General features: G+C 37.1%; 1 protein-coding gene across 3 annotated transcripts in view; it reads right to left on the minus strand.

Annotated features, from left to right (window-relative positions):
- The window catches only part of GABRG3 (gamma-aminobutyric acid type A receptor subunit gamma3), a 302,729-nt gene that overhangs the window by 129,253 nt on the left and 151,606 nt on the right, over positions 1–21,870 (minus strand). For all 3 annotated transcript variants that reach the window (XM_059466828.1, XM_059466827.1, XM_059466829.1), the window contains exon 5: positions 20,504–20,586. In XM_059466828.1, the coding sequence (XP_059322811.1) occupies positions 20,504–20,586 (83 nt within the window). The remainder of the gene's footprint in view (positions 1–20,503; positions 20,587–21,870) is intronic.

Raw genomic sequence — 21,870 nt, forward strand, 5'->3', positions numbered from 1 at the left:
TTCTAAAAGCAACACCTCAACATCAGACCAGGACAGTATTCTCCAAGGCTAGATTAAGCCCCAGCATACAGCTGACATAAAACAATGTGAACAAAGCACTACTATTGAAGTGTTTTAATGACTGCCTCCCATTAAACTAAATAAAATGCCAGCTATGAGGCAGCTAAAGAAAGAAAGATAATAATGAAATTAAATCAAAGAGTTGATTTCAATACAACGAGATTTGACGCAATTAAAATGCCTCCTGTGTGACTCTGTGATCAAGGTAGGCTTTTTCTTCTACAACTCCATCAATGCAGTGATTGTGAATGACCTTGAGTATTACTAGTTCAGAATCCAAGTTGAGAACGCTGCAAAAAATGGTTTCTGTGTTAAGACAGTGTGGCCACAATGGATCCTTGTAAAGGTCAGGCCAACGTGTTGAGTTTATCAGCTGATCCCAAGGAATCACAGTGAACAACTTTCAGAGAGCCCACTTTATCATGGGCTGTGCTGACTCTAAAGTTTGAAAAATAGTTGAAATATTGGTATTTCAGATTAGGTAAATAGCATGTGTCCAGATCATGCTTCCTTGTAGCAGTCAAAGGAACAGATATAGATTTATTTTTATCACATTATACATTCATTTGGTATTTTGTTTTAAATAATGGAATGCATAGAAGACTCTCATTGAAAAAAAAAAAAAAGGAAAAGAAGTGAGCAATTATTTTAGGCTGAATACAACACAAATGAAATTCCAGGTGTCCGGTAAGTTAAATACCTGGTCCCTATACAAATTTTGACTTAAATCCTTAAGGTTTCTTTAAAGCAGAAAGAGAAATGCTATTAGGCAGGAAGCAGTGATTTGAAGGAGGAAGATGACTGAAGAATCAATCTCCTAATTCATGGATAGCATAGGTGAAGGTCTCCTCGAGATGGAATACAGTGAGAAAAACATTGTCTAAAAGTTAGGTGAAGTAATTGTTGCCAGACAGTACTTCCTCTGACTTGGGGACAGGGGAGGGGCTTTTTGCCCTGAATATACATGCAGAGACAACTTCTGTTCTGTTTTCCATCATCTGAACTGTATTTTGAAGTGAGATTTGCCTCTATTTGCTACTCAGAACAAAAATATCTAAATGCAAGTGCATATCTGCCAAGGTGATATATTGCTTATCAGTTCTTATTCATTGCTCCTGATTGAATTTGAGACAGAAAACTTATTGATGGGATAAAAATATCTTTTCTGCCACTCACACAGGAGATGAGAGAAAGAAAGTGATATTGAACACTGACATACACCATAAGTACAAGGATTAAATATGACTATATGGTGTTTGAGTGATTAGTATTACCTGGCCAGCTGCTTCTTGTCGAGTTTCGACTTAGAGAAAATGAAATAACCTTCAGTGTTATTTGGCATATGGAAAAACAAAGGCACAGGCACTTGGGTCACAACAACACCATGCAGTGCTACAGGCTTGTGGAAGAGTGTCTGGAAAGCTGCCTGACAGAACAGGACCTGGGAGCTGACAGTGGCTGAACATGAGCCAGCGTGTGCCCAGGCGGCCAAGAAGGCCACAGGTTCACACTGTGGGCAGCAGGAGCAGGGCAGCGACTGTCCCCCTGTGCTCAGCTCTGGTGAGGCCACCCCTCAAATCCTGTGTCTAATTCTGGGATCCTCACTGCAGGAAAGACACTGAGCTGCAGTCCAGAGAAGGGCAATGAGCTGTGCAAGGGTCTGGAGCCCAGCTCTTACAAGGAGCAGCTGAGGGCTGTTTAGCCTGGAAATAAGTAGGCCTACTGCTCTCTACAGCTGCCTGAAAGGGAAAGGAGGCTGTGGGCAGGTAGGCAGTGGTGGTCTCTTTTCCTGAGTAACAAGCTACAAGACAAGAGGAAATGGCCTAAAGTTGTGCCAGTGATGGCTGCAGTTAGGAAGTTTGTCTAATCTCCTAAATGGATATTAGAAAATTTCTTCACTGAAAGGGGTATTAAGCACTGGACCAGGCTGCGCAGGGAAGTGGTTGAGTCACCATCCCTAGAGGTATTTATAAGACATGCAGATGTGGCACTTGGGGACATGGCTTAGTGATGGACTTGGCAGTGCTGGGTAAAAGGCTGGACTTGATCTTAGATGTCTTCTCCAACCTGAATGATTCTATGACTCTATGAACAAACACTATGTTAGAAGTCTGAGCACTCTCTATCTAAAATCAATTTAGACACACAAACTGATGTGGAAAATTTCCCAGAAAAACACCCCAAAAACATTTAGACCCCACAAAAACCAATCAAAAAACCTACCAAAAATAGAAAAAAAAAAAAGAAGTGAAAGGTAACTACACCATAGAGAAAAACCTATGAAATACATTCAAGAATTTCATTATAGGGAAGATGAGTAACAGCTGTAGAGCACTTTAAGCCTATATTTAGCATACACACAGGCAGCACCAGCTCTGATGCCCACCTCATCACAGAAAAGCACCAGATCATAATGGAAAGGCAGTCAGTTCTTCCTCCGTGGTAGCAGGTGGTAATTATTATGGAGACTGATGCTTCCATGCTTCCCAGATTTGCTTGGCAGAACATTTCACCTGTGGCAAGCATCAAGTCCAGAGGGAAACAGAGAAGGGAAGGCATAGCCAGAAGCATCCAGGCAGCAGCCTGAAAGTAATACGTGGTAATACCAAACTGACCCCAGGGTAACTGCAAAAACAAAGAGTAAGCAGATGCAAAGAAGAAAAAAAACTAAGAGCAAGAGATGACAGTAAATGTATGACAGAAGACCCATAGAAAGTGAGAACAAAGGAAAACCTGTTGCTGTGATCCTAATGAGAACATAATAATGAGTTCTTGAGGGAGAGTCTACATTTCCCAGGACAAGAAGATGGAAAAAAATTTCCCCAGTCTTCTTGAGGGGCACCAGTTTTTGAGAGTTTGTCTTGTCTGTTTTTCTCCTAAAACCTCCTATCTGTTTTGTCTTGTCAGCAATTCTATGGCTTGTACAACTTTATAGAATTTTTCTCTCAGCAAAGAGGAAAAAATGTGTTATGCAGAATCTTCTCTGAACTACAAGCAAAAACTTCTGTTAATCTTGACATACTGTACTTACAAAAACACCAGGTATTTCGCTCAATTTCTCTTTCAATGCTATCATTATTGAACTTGTGAAAAACAGAGATTTTTTTTATAGCAATAACAGAATAAATTTTGAAGATTGTTCTTCCTGATTCCCTCCTTTACTCTCTTGTTTGGTTAATGAGGTGGAAGATAACACAACTGATAAAGACTGAATAGCTGAATGAATTTGTTGAATAGATATAGGGAATCTAATTTCAATACAAAGAATAAAAATAATAGTTGACGTAACCTTTTGATATACATTATTCATGCTAGCCAAGAAGAAATAAAAAAGCAATTTCTAGTTTTCAAATCCTCCTTTGAATACTGTGTTCTTTCATAGAAACTACTTGATTTGCAAATGAATGTAAATCTAGATAGCAAGATTACATTTACTCTTGCCACTTTGATAAAAAAATCCCACTCCTTGCATTGCCCACTTTCTGTTTCACTATTCGTACTTGTCAAATATTTCATTCATATGCTGACATTTTTAAATAACTTTGCTTGATTTTAGTTTGCTAATAAATGCTTTAACACATTCAGAGATTTATTACTTTTTCCCCATGCTGAGATTTTTTTTTCAAATTATTTCATCTCTGTGTTCCCTCTGATACATGGAATCTGACAATTCCTCAGCTATAGGAAGTTATCCAGGATGTCCAGGTCCTTTTTGTTTGCTAAGCTGCTTTCTAGGCAGCCAATTCCCATATAAAGTGTTTATTCCACCTAAGGTACAGAATTTTGCTTTTCATTGTATTAAACTTCTTTTAAGGTTCCTGTTATCCCATTTCCACCACTGTAAAAAATCAATTTGTTTTTAGTTTCTTGGTAGAAATACAGCTTCAGTGCTTTGAAGGAACTTGTGCTTTATAGGGTACCTCGCTTCATAGGGTACTGATTCTGGCAGCTATTTATTAGATATTCTATCCTGAAAGAACACAAATATTTTGACTCAAAGTCAGACCTCCGGATTCATTTCAGACCTTTAAATATTTAATGGTGAACTTCAAAATGTAATTTCTTAACATCAGGAATCACTGGATATTCTACATCACATGCACAAAGGCAAAACTGGGAGCAATCCAGACTTGGGCAACATAGAAGAAAAATAGTAATTGGGTGAGATGTTTTTCTCCCAGTGAAAAATAAAATTACCTTTCCTAACAATTAGAAAAGTCAATACATTAGGGGAATAGAAATACCAAAGCCAGTGATTGAAGGAATACCATGCTTTTCTGTTACTATGTGGAAACTCCAATCACACGCTGTGTAAAACCTCTCCTGGTGGAGCTGCTATTTCACTTAAAAACCCAGCTCCTGGAATCAAGAATATGGATGTTCCCAGGTTGCCATTTTTAAATTAAATTTATAAGTCTCACATTTGCAGGAAGAGAACTGAAAATAACAGTGTGATTACAGAAATTCTATGGAATATCCACTCTCATCAGACAGGTACCTGGCACAATTACACTTGGTGTTGGCAGCTCACATTAAACAAATTAGTCAAGGCTTAAGCCATTAAGAGGAAAGGTGCTGGGGCTTTAGTGACAATCCTATATGGATTCACTGATCAGCTACTTTGGCATTCAAAGAATTTTAGCTGATGTCCCATGCCATGCGATTAAGAATATATCCACAGCACTAAACTGATTAAGATTCTCCTCTATGCCATCACAGCATGTGAATTTTATGTGTCTACAACATGACAACCCCTGAGTCTGGGGGTTGCTTTTAACACAACACACCACCTCCTCCAACCTGATAACCTGAGGTCTTTCTGGCATTGCACTGTTAGTGTACAGACCTTGTAGATTTCTTACAGTACTGAAGTGTAACAGATGTCCAAACTAACACACTGACATAAACACAGCAAAGACATTAGAGATTTATTCATTTTTACATATATCCAGGTCATATTAAACCTGGTGCAAGGCTAAATGTATATGTGATAGTGGGTTTGTTTTACTTTCAGTTTATAAGATCACATATAATTCACAATGGTGAATGAAAGAACAGGCAATATTTTAAAGAGTAGGGAAAAAAACCCCTTAAAAGTGACATCAAACTCTGATCTAGGTCAAAATCTACTCTATGTCTATCACCATCTTCAAAGTTTATCATTTATATGAGGAAAGTAATTTCAACTGTTAAATTTCTAGCTTTGTATTTTAAAAAAATGCTATCCCAAACTCAATTTAAATGGATTTTTCAGGAAAAAATTAAAGTCAAGTCATTGTGAAAAAAAACCCTCTTGATCAAGACAGTTCAGCAATATTCATTTCATATTTTACTATTCTAGAAATCTGATTGTGATAAATATATCTCACACAAATAGTCATATAAAGTAGTTCTTTCAATTTCAATAATCTTTCTAGTTGCAAAATTTCTGTAGGTCTGGTACTGAATATCCTAAAAACCTCCAAGGCTGTACAGAAAGTAATATCCTACAGACACAGAATAAAAAGGCCTTGAAATTAATGACACTTCAATGGTGTACAAAAGTATTTTAGGCTACTTAACAAAGGTCTCTTCAGTTCCCCAAGACCTTATATAGTTGGAAAAGTGATCTCAACCTGAGTTAAGAGGTGAAAAGAAATAAAATAAATAAATTAAAATAAATTAAATATGTTTTCAAAGAACATGCATAAATCTCCTTGAGAGATTTAACTGTCATTATGAATTTTCTATTAAGTTCTGATTTTTACAGGTATTAGCTTTTCCTATGATTTCAAAAGTGGTTTGTGCCTTTTCTAGTTAATGATGTTGAACTGAAGTTTATATTAAAATGTTGATGCAAATTTGCAATTGCAGTCTGTCATTCAAGTTAGTATTTGTGTGATAATTACTTTCCAGAATGTCAAAAGGTTTCATTCTGACCATCACTGAGAAGAGTGTACATCTCTCTGAGCAATATTTCAGTCTCACATTCAGTTATTACAGTTGTCCAGAAATTCTACAGAGGTAAAACCTCCAGAGAGAAATTTCTGCCATATCCTGCCTCTCTTTATTGAACGAACACTATGAAAATATATTTTACAATATTTCAGCTCTTCTGCTCCAATTTCTGATTAAAGTGAAAAAAATACCAAAACAAAAGTATATGATAAGAAAACTACTGGAAAGAAAAATACTGAGAGTTTTTTAGGGATAGCTGGTCAGATTTCAGCAAAGCACAGACATTTCAGATCATTACAGAATTATTAAAACTGACATTTATGAAAAGAATTTAGAAAAACAAATTTACAGAAACTTTAAAAATTGTGTGATAGGTATGTATATGGCACTGTTTCATGGTTTTTTTATGCTTGAATCTTGAACAGTAAAGTAACTACAGATTTTCTTCCTCTGTTTACTTTTTGGTCTTGATCTAGCTTCTATACCAATTCTCTATGTTCTCAGTACTTCCTAAATACAAGTTTCCTGTGGATACCCTGAAATTCAGTCATAATTCCTAATTTTTATCTCTGGGGTTCTACCTTGTATCACTAGTTTTTTGGATCTCTCTCTTCAAACACAGAAATTACTATTTTTCTTCTCTGTCAACATCTGCATCACAAAAAGATTTTTCACTCCTTAAATATTTTTATTATTTTTTCCCAGGCTTCTTCTCTCAGCATTTTGATTCTGCCTCCTTAATTGTATATAATTGTCTAGCTGAATGTCACTTGACACTTATCACACCCTGATCTTCCAAGCAAGATATATTCTCTAGGTGTAACCTCTAGTTAGGGTTTCACAGGTGAACCTCAGCGTCTCAACTCCTTTCTGCTCTTTGACAGAGAATGAAGAGCTGAAAAGAACATCTGTTCTTGCCAGATGGAGAAGGACCACAGCCAGACAATAGGGGATGCAAAGAAAAATTGTGTAGTTGGATAAAGGAAATATTCATGGGTTGAAGAACACAAAAGGATGAAGTGAAAAAAGTATGGAGGGAAAGGAAAAACAGAAAATGAGAAAAAAATGAATGGGGGTGAGGAAGAGGACAAAAAAGGAGAAGAAAAAGGTAGGAAAAAGGAAAATATTATAGAAGACAAGATAGACATAGGATGTTTCCAGAGAAAGCTACAAAAATAGGACATGATTCTGAGGGGATAAAGGTGCAACAGATATTGTGTTTGACCTGTGACAAAAAACAGAAGTACTGTCTAATTTCAGCAGAGCAGAATGAGCTGCCACAGTATCAGAGCCCTTGTGTATTGCTGTGGTGAATGCCAGCAGCCAACAGGTGGAAGAATTAGCTATGACAGGAACCCTGTATGCCAAGGACCTGAAAATAAGTTCCTGCACAGTGAGGAGACCTCTAAGGGGAATAAAAGGAAAAATTCTGTATTTTGCTTGGCTTTTGAACACATGGCCTGTTTGTTTCAGTTTTTGGAAGAATCCTAAAATATTGATTAAGTTTACCTTGTTTGCATGTAATATACCAGTGATTACTGGTGGCAACAACCATTGTACAGTAAAAAAATACAGAAAAAACTTTACCATTTCTAACAGGAAAGATATTCAGCCATTAAAAAATATGTATCTATATAAATAGGAAGTGGCAACAATTTTCAACTCTTTCCCAACTCCTCCCTGCTTTCTGGGAGTTCCTTAAGAAAGCCAATTGTGTTTTAAGACAAACACAATCAATTTAAGGGAAAGATAGTTTTCCCAAGTAGATATTTGTATTTCTGAATGTGAATGAATTTCTCTATAAAGAATAATGCATATTTTAATACAAAAATGTATATTTTTAAATAAAAATTGTTTTGAATGAAAAAAAGATGTTACAATAGAGTCCATCAGATTGGAAGGGATGTCAGGATGTCTCTAGTTCGGCCTCCTGATAAAATTAAGGTTGAAACTAATTCACACCAGGTGTCTCAGGGCTTCCTCCAGTTGCATCTCAAAAACCTTCAAGGAAAAAGATTTCACAATGTCTCTAAGAAAACTTTCTCCAATGCTTGATTGTGCTTGCAGATTTTTTGTTCCCTTCTATCAAGTCAGAACCTCCCCCACTTCAGGTGATGACCATTGCCACATTAATTCATGATGCACTTCAGTACAGTACCTGCCCAGTAGAAACTACAACCATGCACTGGCCATTAATGTGCTTTGCTTTGGCACATGCAATTATGCAAGATACTGGAGGGAAGACACCCTTTGGTGGCTGTGACAAATAGTGAACATGACTGCAGGTATAAAGGAGACTGTTATTCTGGAATCACAGTAATACCTCAGTAATACCATACAAGTAGTGACCAGTTCCAGCAGGCTGATTTTGAAATCTGGTAGCACCACAGACCAGGATTTTTGAATGTCAGTTCTGCTAAGCCTTTACATAAGAAATGTTGCTATATTTTGCACATAAATCAATAGAAACAGGCAGTACAAATCTCCCAGACAACTTTGAGATTTGCAATTTGCTGGGAACAGCCTTTTATCTTTCTTTCTGCAGTCTCATGTGGGTTAGAAAAGAAAAGCTCTAAAGATTTCAGGTATGGACTTTGGAGAAAGGTGTTGGGGACAAACAGAAAGAAAGGAAATCCAATGTTATAAACCACTTGGATATCTCAGTTTTCTTTTAATCATAAGAGATATTTATCCAAGAGTTTGTGGTTGTCTTCTCTGACTGCCAGAGGCAAGCAGTGTTGTGTTACTGAAATACTGATTTTTCAGACAACTGCTGTGAACAAATACACAATTCAGACCTCAAAGTTCCCTTGTGTTGAAAGTTATCACTTGCAGACAAACTTCTCCACGCTCATTTGGTCTAGCAGCTTCATTTGAAGTCAATCAATACAGGAATAAAATACCTGTAAGGTAGAAACATTCATATCCTGCTGCTTTTTCTTCCTTTTAACTTAGAAAGACCAATTTTCCAGAGTTAGAACATCAACAATAGTGAGTACCCTAAATGGCTACCAGTTTTTTTCCCCAAAGAAGTGGTATTTTTGCCCTCTTTCATAGAAATACATAGATAGTACTGTAATTGCAAAATAGCTACTATTCCTTTAGGTGTACATTTTGAACTAAAATAAGCATATTGATTGCACCTTCCGCAGTGAAAAAATCAGAGAGACAGAAATAATTTAAAAACTGTAAAACAGCTACTGTGTGATCAGGCCATGTACAAACAAAATGAAAAAAATCTATTGAGAATCTTTCCATTGTCCTTTTAAGGTGAGATTTGAAACGAAACATATTTAGGAGTCAGGCGCTTCAGGTTGTGATATGATGGATTTGCCTTTCTGTTGATGACCAAAACATGGCAAAGTTAAAATGTATGTTCCCCAAAAAATTCACAGGAATAATCTCCTCTAAAATGAAAAAACAAAAAAAATTCCCTGAAATTTCTTCATGAGCTCTGAGCTCTGACGTTCAGCCTTCTTCAGTTCAAATGCCATGAGATATGAAGATTATTCCACTGCAACCCTGAAGACAATACTTTTAAAGCACAGTTATACGAAATGTACACTCAAATGTCAAATCAGTTAATGTAGTTAGAGGGAAGACTTATGAGCATAGGAGCATTGGAGTACCTCAAGGCCCTAACTAAATATTGACATATATTCCATTGAGAAAAGTTAAAGGACAGACTGTTTGTCCATTTTGGAGGATTCACACTAGGATTTATTCTTTTCTTTCCTTCATCCTGTTTAATTTTACCTGGATGCAAGCATATTACTTGTCACCTTATTAGCCAAGAACATGGAAGTAATGAAAAGATTAAAAATTATTAAATATATTTTTTCTCATCCCTTCTCATTCTTCTAGTTGTGTATGTGAGTATGTGTAGAAGGATGGCAGTCTGTGAGAGAAAGAAGAGCACAGATTATTTTTGTAGGTTTGTTCTTGTTATGCTGATTGTTTTCTTGTCAAGGGACAAAAGTAGAGCAGAAGATGGTGAGATCAGGAGTGATCTTCTTGTCCAATATGTCCACCTAAAAATTTCATGTTAGCCTTTCACACACATTATTTTATTCTCTAGTCAAACAACAGTTTCAATTAGGAGTTTATATAGCTTTAATATATCCTAAGCATGGTATAAAATACCTTGATCTAGGGACCAAGTCTAGGAACCTCATTAATTGTTTTGTTGCAAAAGAGACCCATGGCAAGCATGGAACAGCTCTGATGTGTTTTTGTACTAAACTGCGTTGCTGAGGATGAAAATAGAAAGATATTCATGAAGGACCTAAATACTGTGAACTGCAATTCATTCCACTTCCCAATAATCAGATTTGTTTTAACAAAAGCGTTGTTTTTTCACTGATGGTTGCTTTCTAGAGAAGAAACACTGAAGCCAAATGAGGCTCCCAGAGTTAAAAAAAAAAAAAGGCATTAACTGGGACCTTCCATGCACTGATGCACTCAGGGCTCGCCAAGCAGAAGAGACAGGTATAGTTGGCCTTGCTTGCCAGTGCTTACCAAGAGACATCAATGCAAGTGGAGCAAAGGCAACAGACTACATGAAACAAATAATCTGATTAAACTGGCATGGCAACTGAGAGACCTGGGAGAACCTCTGAGCTCCCAGATTCTCCTCCCCCATTCTCCTGCCCCATAAAGTCACACACCAAAGACAGTTCTTTGGCCTTTCTGTGAAAGACAGTCAGGTAGAAAGAGCTAAAAAGGAAACTCAGTGTCCTCTGCAAAAGCTGTTGATTTGGCAAATCACCTCAGAACAGCGTGAACTTTCTCTTCAATTTACATGCCTCTCTATATTTATTTTCTTAAAACTGATGGAAAGATTTTATGGAATAATCAGCTTTTCCTGAGTTTTAACAGATCAGCAGCAAAATTGCCAGAAGTCACATTATAAAAAATTAGGGTAAAATAAATTACTTTTTAATATGCATGGCTAACCAAACATTAAATCATAACATAATTTCCATTCCACAGAAATAATCTCTCTATTTAGATACACAAAATTGCAGGGTTTCTTAAAGTACCAACTAAAAATCTACATCCTATGGGAGAACATAGAAATACTTATTTAAAAATTTATTTTCATTTCATGTCTTGAGGTGTGTTCTCACTTTCGCCCCTTAAAATTTATCACTTGTTTGTCTGAGGGGCTGTGTGGTAGGAAAAGGCATAATCCCATTTTATATTGTTTTGACAGAAAAATATGCTACCTAACTATAGAAGAGGATTAAAATGTTATTATCTGTCTTACAGCATGCCCTTTACACAAAGTTAATCCCTTTTAAGGAGACTGACCTGCACTTCATAGCAAGGGATACAGCCAGGCAAACTTCAGCAATGCTCCTCTTAGAGGAACAGGTGAGCAGGGCACTTCCCTGATGGTCCTCTAGCTCTGTGAGGAAAACACTCAAAGCTGCATGACTACCTCACTCTCTTTTCCCAGCTCCATCAGCACGTAGGACATGCTTTTGTTTTTCCATTAATTTTTTCAGCATCAGAAGCAAGAAAAAGATGGGACTTTATTCTATGTTTCCAGGCTGCCTTGTTTTTTCCAGGTGGAGTTTAAAGTAAATAAAATTGACAAGACAAGGCTAATGAGTTGAGGACTTGATGTTTTCATCTTATATTTTGAGTCTGTTACAAGTAAACCCTTAATGGCTTCTACTAACTCCATTCTCACCTCTCAGCCAAGCCTGGCAAAAGTAACAAGCATCAGCTGGGCTCCAGCCAAGATGAGTTTAATTTGAGAGTCAATATTCACTGTTTTTGTTACACTTCTGTGGAGTACTGCAGGTGTTCTGGCTGACCTTGGCAGCCCTGGTCTCTCTTCATTCTCCTTTTCTCTTCTTCTCCATTACTTGGTATTTGTTCTGGATCTGACACAGGTTTGTTACCTTTTGTTTCTCAAAATCCCAAAAGGTTTCTTTATACTTTGAAGAAATTCTGCAGCAATTCTTCATTTCTTATAAGAAGACCAGTAAGTTCAAACATACAGTTCTCATGGTTTGGAGATGAATTACTGTAATTTTTAATTTTTACAGTGGCCACAGAGGTAACTATGGAAGACAATAACACAATCAATTTTTTTTCTGATACGCTCTTTAAAACCACTAAAGCAATTAGAAAATTACATGCTCTTTTTTTCTTTAAAAATATGGAATGTATTGTACTAGAGATGTAAAATAGCTAGAACCTTCTGGATTCAATCAAGTTTGTCTTTTGCCTTTGGAAATGTGCAAATTAGAGTAGGAGAAAGGATATGTTGCAACTTTATGTTGCTCAGCAGGGGCTACCTGGACTTGTAATTTCATATTTTATGTAATATTTTATGAGGCACATTTCAATTACATTAAGGGAGGCTACAAGGAATAAAAGCAGTTAATTATACCAGCATTTGCAGCACTGCAAAGAAAGGAATACCATATAAGCTATGTTGTAACATCTGTGCACACACAGTGAAGCATGAATTGTGGAAGGTGTCTTTGGAAATTTCTTCAAGAATTAAGATAATTATGAAAGACCCTTGCCTGATTTCTCTGATTTCTTACACCTGGGGATCGAGAATTCTTGCAATCGATGGAAAGCGCCCTTAGTCATCTGTCAGACCAGTCCCTGAGGGCAGTACCCCAGGGATTTCTACTGGTTCACAAGGTTCCCCTTATTGTCCTGGTCTTTAAATCTTACCCATAAGCTGCTGACCGAGTCAAGGCCATTCTCCAGAGACATTCTGTCCATTTCTTGGTGTGGTTGAGAAACCTTGCATCACCTTCCTGTCCCATCCCTGCTGGACAACCATGACTAAAAGTCATGGATGGCTACAGGTTGGGACAACACGGCTACAAAATCAGCCATTCCTTATGCTAAAAAACACGTTGCAAGAGACTGTGTCTGTCTCCTCCTGGTGCTCTAAATATCACAAACACCAGCTCTGTCTATCAGATTTTACAAGTGTAGGGCTGCCAGGACTCCACAGCTAATGGACCAGCCCCCCTCCCTAACGATCAGATTAATCTGAAAACCAATTATCAAAGACCTAAATAAGCAGCTAACAGTAACAGGAACACAAAGTTTATAATAGGTTTGAGGGTTAAAACTATTTTCTTTGTGCCAATGGCACATTTGTCACACTGTCAAATGTCTGGTTAAAAAAAGATAAAAAGAACAGATTCACATTGGCACATGATGAGATGCTTAAAGGGGTTTTAGCTTCAAATACACACTGAGTATCTTAAGATCTGTGATGGAATCATAGGAACTAACAATGACTATTACATGGCAGAGATTCCAGGGCCTGTTGCTGATACATTCAGCTTTCAGATATGCAATCAGCCACGTCTTGCTTCAGCACTTCCTCTTACTTTCAACTGACACCATAAGCACAACTTAGCTACATATATTCTTGCCAAAAATAACTGGCTCTCAGGCAGGTTTTTCCTTTTCTAAAATTTTTTGAGGCTGATTTTTTTTTTAATTGTACTAATAGAAAATACAGAAAAATAAGACTGGTTGCTTTGAAAGGTTAGACTGCACCTGGGATTTTTAAGACTTCCAGTCTCCTTGTATAAGCGTAAGTAAGAGCTGGGGGGTCCTGTCCATGAAATACAATTGACTATATTAAATTTCAGATCCAGGAATAACAGCACTTTTTTTTGCTCTGAAGCAGGTTGCCTAGAGAGTTTGTTTCATAACATGGGCATCCCATCTTCCTCAGACATTTGTGCAGGGCAAACGGAGATGATGAGGATCCTTGGAAGACCGCTGCAAAACTGGGGCAGATGCCAGGTTCCTGGAATAGCCTACCATCAATCCAGAGAGTCTCTGGAAGACTGTGCTGGCCCCAAGATATCATGAGTTAAGCATTTTAGGCTTCACTAATTAGCACTTACTGTAATTTTACTCTAGGGTTTCATTTTCACTGGAAGTAATGGCAGCTGCTCCCTCTCCAGAGGAGCCTTCAATCTTGTGGAGAAAAATTGCACTATAAAAGGAGAGAGACATTTGGTCTGCTACCAGTACAAAATCTTAGCTCTTTGTGAGGAACTGGAGCATGGAATGAATTACCATGAATGAACCAGGGCCCTCAGTTCTGCCTGATCACTAAGGAGGCAGCAGTCAACCCATGACCCTGGGGGAGTTTCACTGCTTTTTTTACCAAAGAAATATAATTTATGTACTAGTGGTTGTCAGATGCAATATCAATAGTACACTTTCACTACAACATGTTGCATAAATTTGTAGCCATAAATGTTTAAAAAGGTGCCACTAATATACCTTGAACAATGAGACACAATGCTAACAGAAACAGTAGTGCCAAAATAATACTTACAATTTGGCACAAATCTACCATAAATTTAATGTAGAAAGTATAATTTTAGTACTGAGTGTACTATAACATCACGGATGAAATTTGAACAGTTTCATAAAAATACATCATATTTGAGAAATTAGATAAAAGTCAGCAGAACTTGCAATAAAAATTAACTTGTAATAATTATTATGAGTCTTGCCTTGGCTATAAAATAGAGTCATAAAAATCTAAAGATACTTAATGCAGTGTCTCTTATGTATTGAGAAATTTATTGAGTCACACAGAGAAAAGCAGTAGTGAATTAGTCAGTAGTGAGTAGTCAAGAAATTGGATAAATATTCCAATATTGATTCCCCAGGAAACAGTACAACACTCCCTGGGAATCTAACTTATGTTAGGTAAAAAAAAGAAACATCCTTAGGGAATTTTAAGGAAACCTAAGGAGAGTTAAAATTGAGCAATGCAGTAGCAGAATACATTCAGAAAAGCTACTGGAATGACGAAATGAAATTGCGTAAGATTATAATCTATTTTAAATTCACTGTATCCTGGTGCCATTGTAGGCATAGGTACCTCAGGAAAAAATGCTTAGAAACATTAAGGCTCACAGGCTAACAAAGGCAAAGAAGATCCCTACCGAGCCATGCACACCTCATAAATCTTTGGGATGATCAAATTTTCCTTGAATATTGTCTTGCACACTAGCCAAGCTATTTGAAAAAAAATGTGTAATTAAAACAGTTTAAGAGAGGGGAAATGAAATAAGAAGATATGGGAATGCCTGTGTAAGAGAAGAATTAGCAGATGAATAGGAGGAGGTATGTGTCACAGATATGCTTCACATATTATGCTCATTAATTGGCATATATGACAAAAGTCATATGCTAAATACAGAGCTTGGCAGGAAACTTCAAAGGACAAATTTTCCATAAATATATTTCTTCTTTCTTCTTTGTAAGACCTCTCTGTATTGACTATTCTCTGAAAAAGACAGTCTTCTGAAGAGAAGGATGGATGCAAACAAATATTACTACCTTCCAAGAAGAGGAAAAAGTGGCAATAGCTAAAATATGCTCATCACAAGAACTGGCTCAAGAATTCCATTGATGCCCCATGATCTGGCTCAGCCCATTACAGAAAGCACAGATGGAAATTCAGATCTGGATTAAAGCTCTTTCTGCACATTACAATGCCTTCCCAGCATCTTTAATGAAACTCCTCTTGAGACATGAACATTAAGCTGTGCTCCTTCTGGCCTGTTCTTCATCAGAAGTAAATTTCTGCCCTCAGACTGTATTAATGACTCTGCTGATGACAAAGGAGATGAAACAAAGCACAGCTCATTCCACAAAACCAGCAATTACTTTTCTAGGCTAGGAGAAACATATTAAAATGGGTGATGACAGCTAGTTGTGTTAGAAATTAATGATACAAGGCTCAAAGTACTGATTGCATATCCATAAGAGGTTTCATGTTCAAAGGGGGAACATTTGATTGAACTGAGTTTATATTTAGAAAAATGGGATCTGTTCCTTTCAAGCACTATGTTAGATTTGGATAAATTTCTTTTAAAAGCATTGCACATTTCCTTCAGTTTTTTTTCCTGCAATACTTGCTATGCTTTTGTATGTCACTTTAAAAAACCCCAAAACAACTTTGACATTTAAAAGGCAAAACTTATTTCATTTAAGTCCTGACTGAACAAACTGGACCATCAATAGCTGGAAATCTTGCTTTTTCCTATTTTAAATTAACTAAAAGTAACTGAATTCTTTGTGAACCTTTGTATAAGTATTTTGGTGTTTGCAGTAAGAATGGCATTCTGGGCATGCCCACCTCTTCCTGTCTTGCAGCCATTCTCCAATAATGGGCAGCTCAAGACACCAGACCTTCTCACTAGGGAGCAGATCAGTAATTGCCTATAAAGGGTGCCACAATTCCTGTTGTCTAAGTCAAAGGTGCTTTGAAAAATGAACAACTGTATCTCTGCAGTTTGATCAAAACAGCAATGAGAAAAACAAACCAGTGAAAACCCATTAATCAATTTGGTCACCTTTTTTTTTTTTTTTTTTTTTTGGCATTTTGCACTGTAGCTCAGTGCTACTGCATCTGGTAAAGCCCCAGGCATGGCCTTACAGATTGTTTCAGACCTCAGGTATGCAGCCAGCACACATTCCCACCACAAACCTCCTTGGACATCATTAAAAAGTTAGTTGACCAGATGCTCAAAACAAGGTGTAATGGACTTGTCAGCTTCATTTTGTCATGGCTTTCATATGCTGTCACCTGAAGGAGTGTCAAGTTAATCTTGGGCACATGTATGGGGAGAGGAGATTTCTGCTGGTCTGGAAAAAATGAAGACCTCAAACAATTAACTGTTACACAGCTTTGGGTGCAAACATTCTCACATTATTTTTACAGCATGCTTAGTCCCCTCGAATCAAGAAAATCCAGAACATTCAACAGTCTCACCAGTGACTGAAAAAGGAAAACTAAAACCATGTAAGCTAGCTAGAAAGCAGTCACATGATAACTCTAATGCTGAAGAGTTCTTTCAAGTAGCTTAGCCATACAGCCCCTTTTTCCTGCTCTTTAATCTGTAATGCTTTTATCCCTCAGAATAAAAAAGTAGTGGCTGTTACTACAGTGATCTTGTTATGCTTGATGGCTCCCAATGTACTGTTGTTCTAGTGCTCTGTTCAAACACTTGTCAGTCGTTATAATATTTCAGCACCCACAGTTCCCTGCAGAAGAAGTTTCACAATTAATGTGCTTAACTTTTCATTCCCAGTCTGCCTTTTTTTGCTTGTGTTTTATTTATTTCTTCTTGTGTTGATATCATCCTTCAGACAGAACACCTCCTCTTCCTTCCTGAAGTTTATGTGAATCCTAACTACCTCAATAAACTAAATTTTATGGCAGCATCCTGTGAGTATTTCCAAAATGCTCAAATCAATGCTGAATAGAGATAACCAAGACAGTTTAATGTGCTATTTGAGTGCCAAAAGCAGCACAGCAGCCTCCCTTGGCTCAGGAGGATAAATTAACCCAAATGAAGAATGACAGTGACAGAATATTTTTACGTAGTTTCATATAGTACTTTAAAACCATATGAAGAGTGATTATACAGAGCAAAATCTATCCAAGACTGCTTTAGTGCAATGAAGTCACAGCATTGACTCTTTCTTCACATTTACAGGGAAATGCACATTCATACCATGCCTTGCTGTAGCTCGTTAGGGAGAAATCCTGCTTGGCACATGTGGTTGATCAAACCAATCTGGTGCATGGAACAGACACAAACTGTCACATGGCACAGCAGCCCTGCATTTTGTTACTGGGATCAACTTCTCCATAAGCAGTGTGCTGAGTGCACATCTACACAAGAACAGCAACGGCAGACACACACAGACCACAAGGCCTGATATGCCAGATGAGTCACCTCCTCATGTCACCCCACACACAAAACGTGCACAGGTTGAAGAGCTTCAGATTATGCCAATACTTTTTAAGTCCTGTAAAAGAAACTAGAGAGCTCTAGGAACTTGTTCTTGAACAAGATTCTCCACAGGGAGGGGTAGGTGTAACTACTGTTAGCACACTGAGATGAGTCCTTTTTATAAGCCACTGCTTTCTCCTTATTCATCCTGGCAACCAGATGAAGTAGAGCTCAGCATTCCCACTGAGGGAATCAACTGTCCCCAGAGTAACAACAGGGTTAGGTGTGAATTAGCTGGCACTAGAGGTAAATATTCTAGAAAAAAAATTTAAGATGAGTTTCATTATTTCTGAAATATCAAGGGAAATTTATATAAAAAGTCATAAATTTCAAATATTACACTTCATCTGTGTGTAGAGGTGTGTGGAATATTTCTTGAAACTTGTGCTTCTTTGTGTCTGCCTACAGTGGAAACTAAAAAGATTTGTCTGTGTGCTGAGGAACAAATGGAAGGAAAGAAGGGGGAAGCAGAGCTGAGCTGTGAATTCTACAAAGGTTATTATTTCATTCAAAGACATACATCTTGGAATCCCTAATCAGCTTGTCCCTTCAGAAACTTGTCATAGAAGGCAGTAATAAATCATTCATGCATTCACTCACACATTCACTTCCTGAGTCCCACTGAGTGCTATCTAGCTAGAGACTGCTGGGAATGTACACAAGACTGAAAATATAAGTGAGTTATGTAACAAACTAATCATACAGGAGATGTCCTGTATGATGGCAATAGCAGCATTAAAACTGTTCAAGGAAAAAAATGTAATTCAGTATGAATCTAAAGAAATAAACCCTTGTAGTCAACATGACCAAAAATGTTGACAAAACTATAAAATATTATTTTAACATTCCTCTACAGGATCCTCCATCTGGAAAGAAACTACAAAGAACATACACAGGAACTGCAACACATTCATATTTTGCTTTATCCAATGTAATCTCCATCTCCATAGACAGTAGTACATGTCTGATGGAAATGCATGTACATTCCAAGGTCATAAATGTTATGAGCTAATAGATCAAAATTAGGAGGAACATTTGCAAAATGTATTTGGAACTTTGCCATGGAGCAGAGCCTGCTGAATTACCCACTGATATCCTCTCTCTTTCAATAAAAACCATAGAGCATAACTTACTTCCATTTAGCAAATGTCTAGCTATTAGGGAATGCAAGGTTTGAAGTGACTTCCTGTTTACTGGAGTTCACTTTCTTTGAATATTGCTATCACAGGAACACTAGAATTTATGTGGTTTAATTAGTGTCTTTGGACTTCAACCAAAATTTTAGTAGGTTTCCTTAAATCTCTGGAATTTGATTTTTAAGTTCACAAACCTTTCCCAGCTCTTCAACAAAACAACAGCAGATTGCCACAAGAGCAGTTTTATGTAGTAACTAAAGATAGCTGAGGTGCATACAGTTCAGTGACAAGTTGTTCATGAGCAGGAAAGCTCCTTCAGGAGCTATCTTCTTCTTGTAGTTGAATATGCATCTATTACATACACCTGAATTAACCAAGCAACTGTGTATTTCTGCCCAGATTCACTTATACATACAAAAATAAAAAAATTGGCAACATAGAGGTAGAATTTTAGAGGACAGGGAGATATTTATATGACAGATTTTTTTTTTTTATTCCTGCGTAAAAAGAAAAATAAATCCTGGGTCAGAAATTCAAATCTGTTTTTTGATTGTGGATCACTGTTTGTATATTTATAAACAGAAATATATACCATCACAATAGCATATTTATTATGAAAATATTCAATAGTGTTATTCTTCTATCACTTTAAAAGGGATTAGGGAGTTAATCTCGTTTCTAAATAGATGGACAAAATTATACATTTTCCTTTCACTTTCTGAAGAACACATATCCTGAGTCTCATAGATTGTCAAGATTAAAATCTTTTGTGGAGATCCTTATAAAAATGTTTTTAAAACCTTTGCATTGTGTGGTTTTGGATTACAAAACTGTGCAGGTATTCCTATGAACAGACAGCTCTCAAAGTTTTCTAAATGAATCAGTATGAAGATAACTTCTCAGAGTAATATTGGACCCCAGAATTAACTCACCTGACTTTTGTTTTCCATACATTTTCCCATATATTTGTTTTGTCTGTTAGGAAGGTTTTACATATGCCAGCAACACAACATACAACACAACACTGGGACTGCTGGCAAAGCTGAGCAATGAAAGGAAAATGAGATTTACAGTAGCTGCACCATTTACTTTTACTAGGAAACAGAGAGGCATTACCAGGCTATGTGCTATAAACTCAGATGTTCAGAGATTGCTGGGCATGTCCCAATGCTGTGCACCTTTCCCAGAAAACTGTGGTTTCAATTCTCATTTGCAATGTCAAGTGATTGTATAAATTAACATGGCACAGACTGGTAGGAATATCTGCTGAGTTTGTAACTATGGTATCAGCTAAAAAGTCTGATTCTAATAAAAATAATAGAGTAAATCTGCAGGAGACTTCATGTCATAAGTCCATTGATCAGAAGTGCAAGAGAGGATAACAAAAATTCCCTAAATATTTGAGCAAACCTATACTTCTTCTACTGGTTATGGAACAATTGACCAATTATGGAACCTGTTTTTTTGGTTATGGAACCTGACAGAAATCAGCGTTAAACTCATGCCCCTGCATACACAGGAATAAGGCATCAAAGAAGCACTTACAGCTGGAGAATATCAGAGGACAGGAGTGTTCATCCATGGGGAAGTTGTGCAGCTGCAGCTGGCACTCAGCGTTGATGGTAAGCCTGTGAAGAAACCAAGGGTCTGTTACTGTGTGCCAGTACAGGCAACAGCCAGAGCAGGAGGCAGGGAAACCTTAAGCACCATGCAAGAATGCTTTGATATCCACAAGTAAGGCCTGAAAGGAAAGAACCATATTTTCAGATTGTTCATTGGCTATTTAAGCCTGATACAAAACAACGACAATTATCTTAAATAATTTCAGACACATGATCAAGACTTTCTGGATCCCAGGGAATTTGTGCATATGTGTTTCTCTAGACAATTCATCACAGAAGGTTCTGGGATGAAAACAACTGTTCTTTACAAAAATAACAGGAAACATGGATCATGTTGTATGCAATTCCACAAAATCTGAACTTCAGAGGGAAACTTATAAAAATATTCTCCATGTGTACTTATAGCATGAACTTAAAATTCGTTCAATTTCTTCAGGCTGTCTCTCTAAAACCTAATAAATCTCTATATGCCATTCTTGTCGTACAGATGCAACAAACAGATCAGCAGAAACATCTTCATCTCTACTTGAAAGCTGCTTTTACATGACATCCCTAAAACAAAGTATGCTACGAACACAGCCAATTTTAAAATTACTGATAAAAATCAATAATCTTCAGTCTAATAGCCTACAAAGTGAATGTACTTACTCAGGGAAATTGAATTAAGTGCTAGTTTATTGTAGTCTTTTAAAAAAATGCTACATAGTTTCATGACAGAATTAATGCATGTGGGCCATGCAGGCTTTTCCTTTTGGAAAATAAATAAAAGATTAAAAACTTTATGGTGAAAGGTTTGTGTCACAGATATAGGATGGCACAGAGAAAAACTGTCTTGGAACAGGTCACCTGTGAGGAATTTAATTATTGAAGTAAATTGCCCTTATTATTAAATGATTGCACTGCCACTAGAAGATTTGCAGTGTTGCAGCAGCAGGGCATTCACACCCTAAAAGGGGCAGGGAAGAAGATGGAGCATGATTGCACCTTGTACACTTCCTCCTGTACACATAACAGCCATCAACACCTGACAACACCAGGGCATACACTAGCTACCTCTTCCACGTCATACCAATCCTGACACTTAGGTGAATTTGGTTTGAATTACACAGTGTTAACAATGATCATTCCAACAGCTTTTCCTGTGTAAAAAGGAGGTCAACCTGAGAGATCAAAAAGGACTCAAAACATCTTTCACAAACTAGAAATGCTCATTCCAATGGGTCAAGTATTAACATAATTTTAGCTGGTTTAGACAAATTTTGTAGTCCGCTTGACAAATAGTTTCTTTAG

This window comes from Ammospiza nelsoni, chromosome 2 (assembly GCF_027579445.1).
Source record: "Ammospiza nelsoni isolate bAmmNel1 chromosome 2, bAmmNel1.pri, whole genome shotgun sequence".
Classification (NCBI taxonomy): Eukaryota; Metazoa; Chordata; class Aves; order Passeriformes; family Passerellidae; genus Ammospiza; species Ammospiza nelsoni.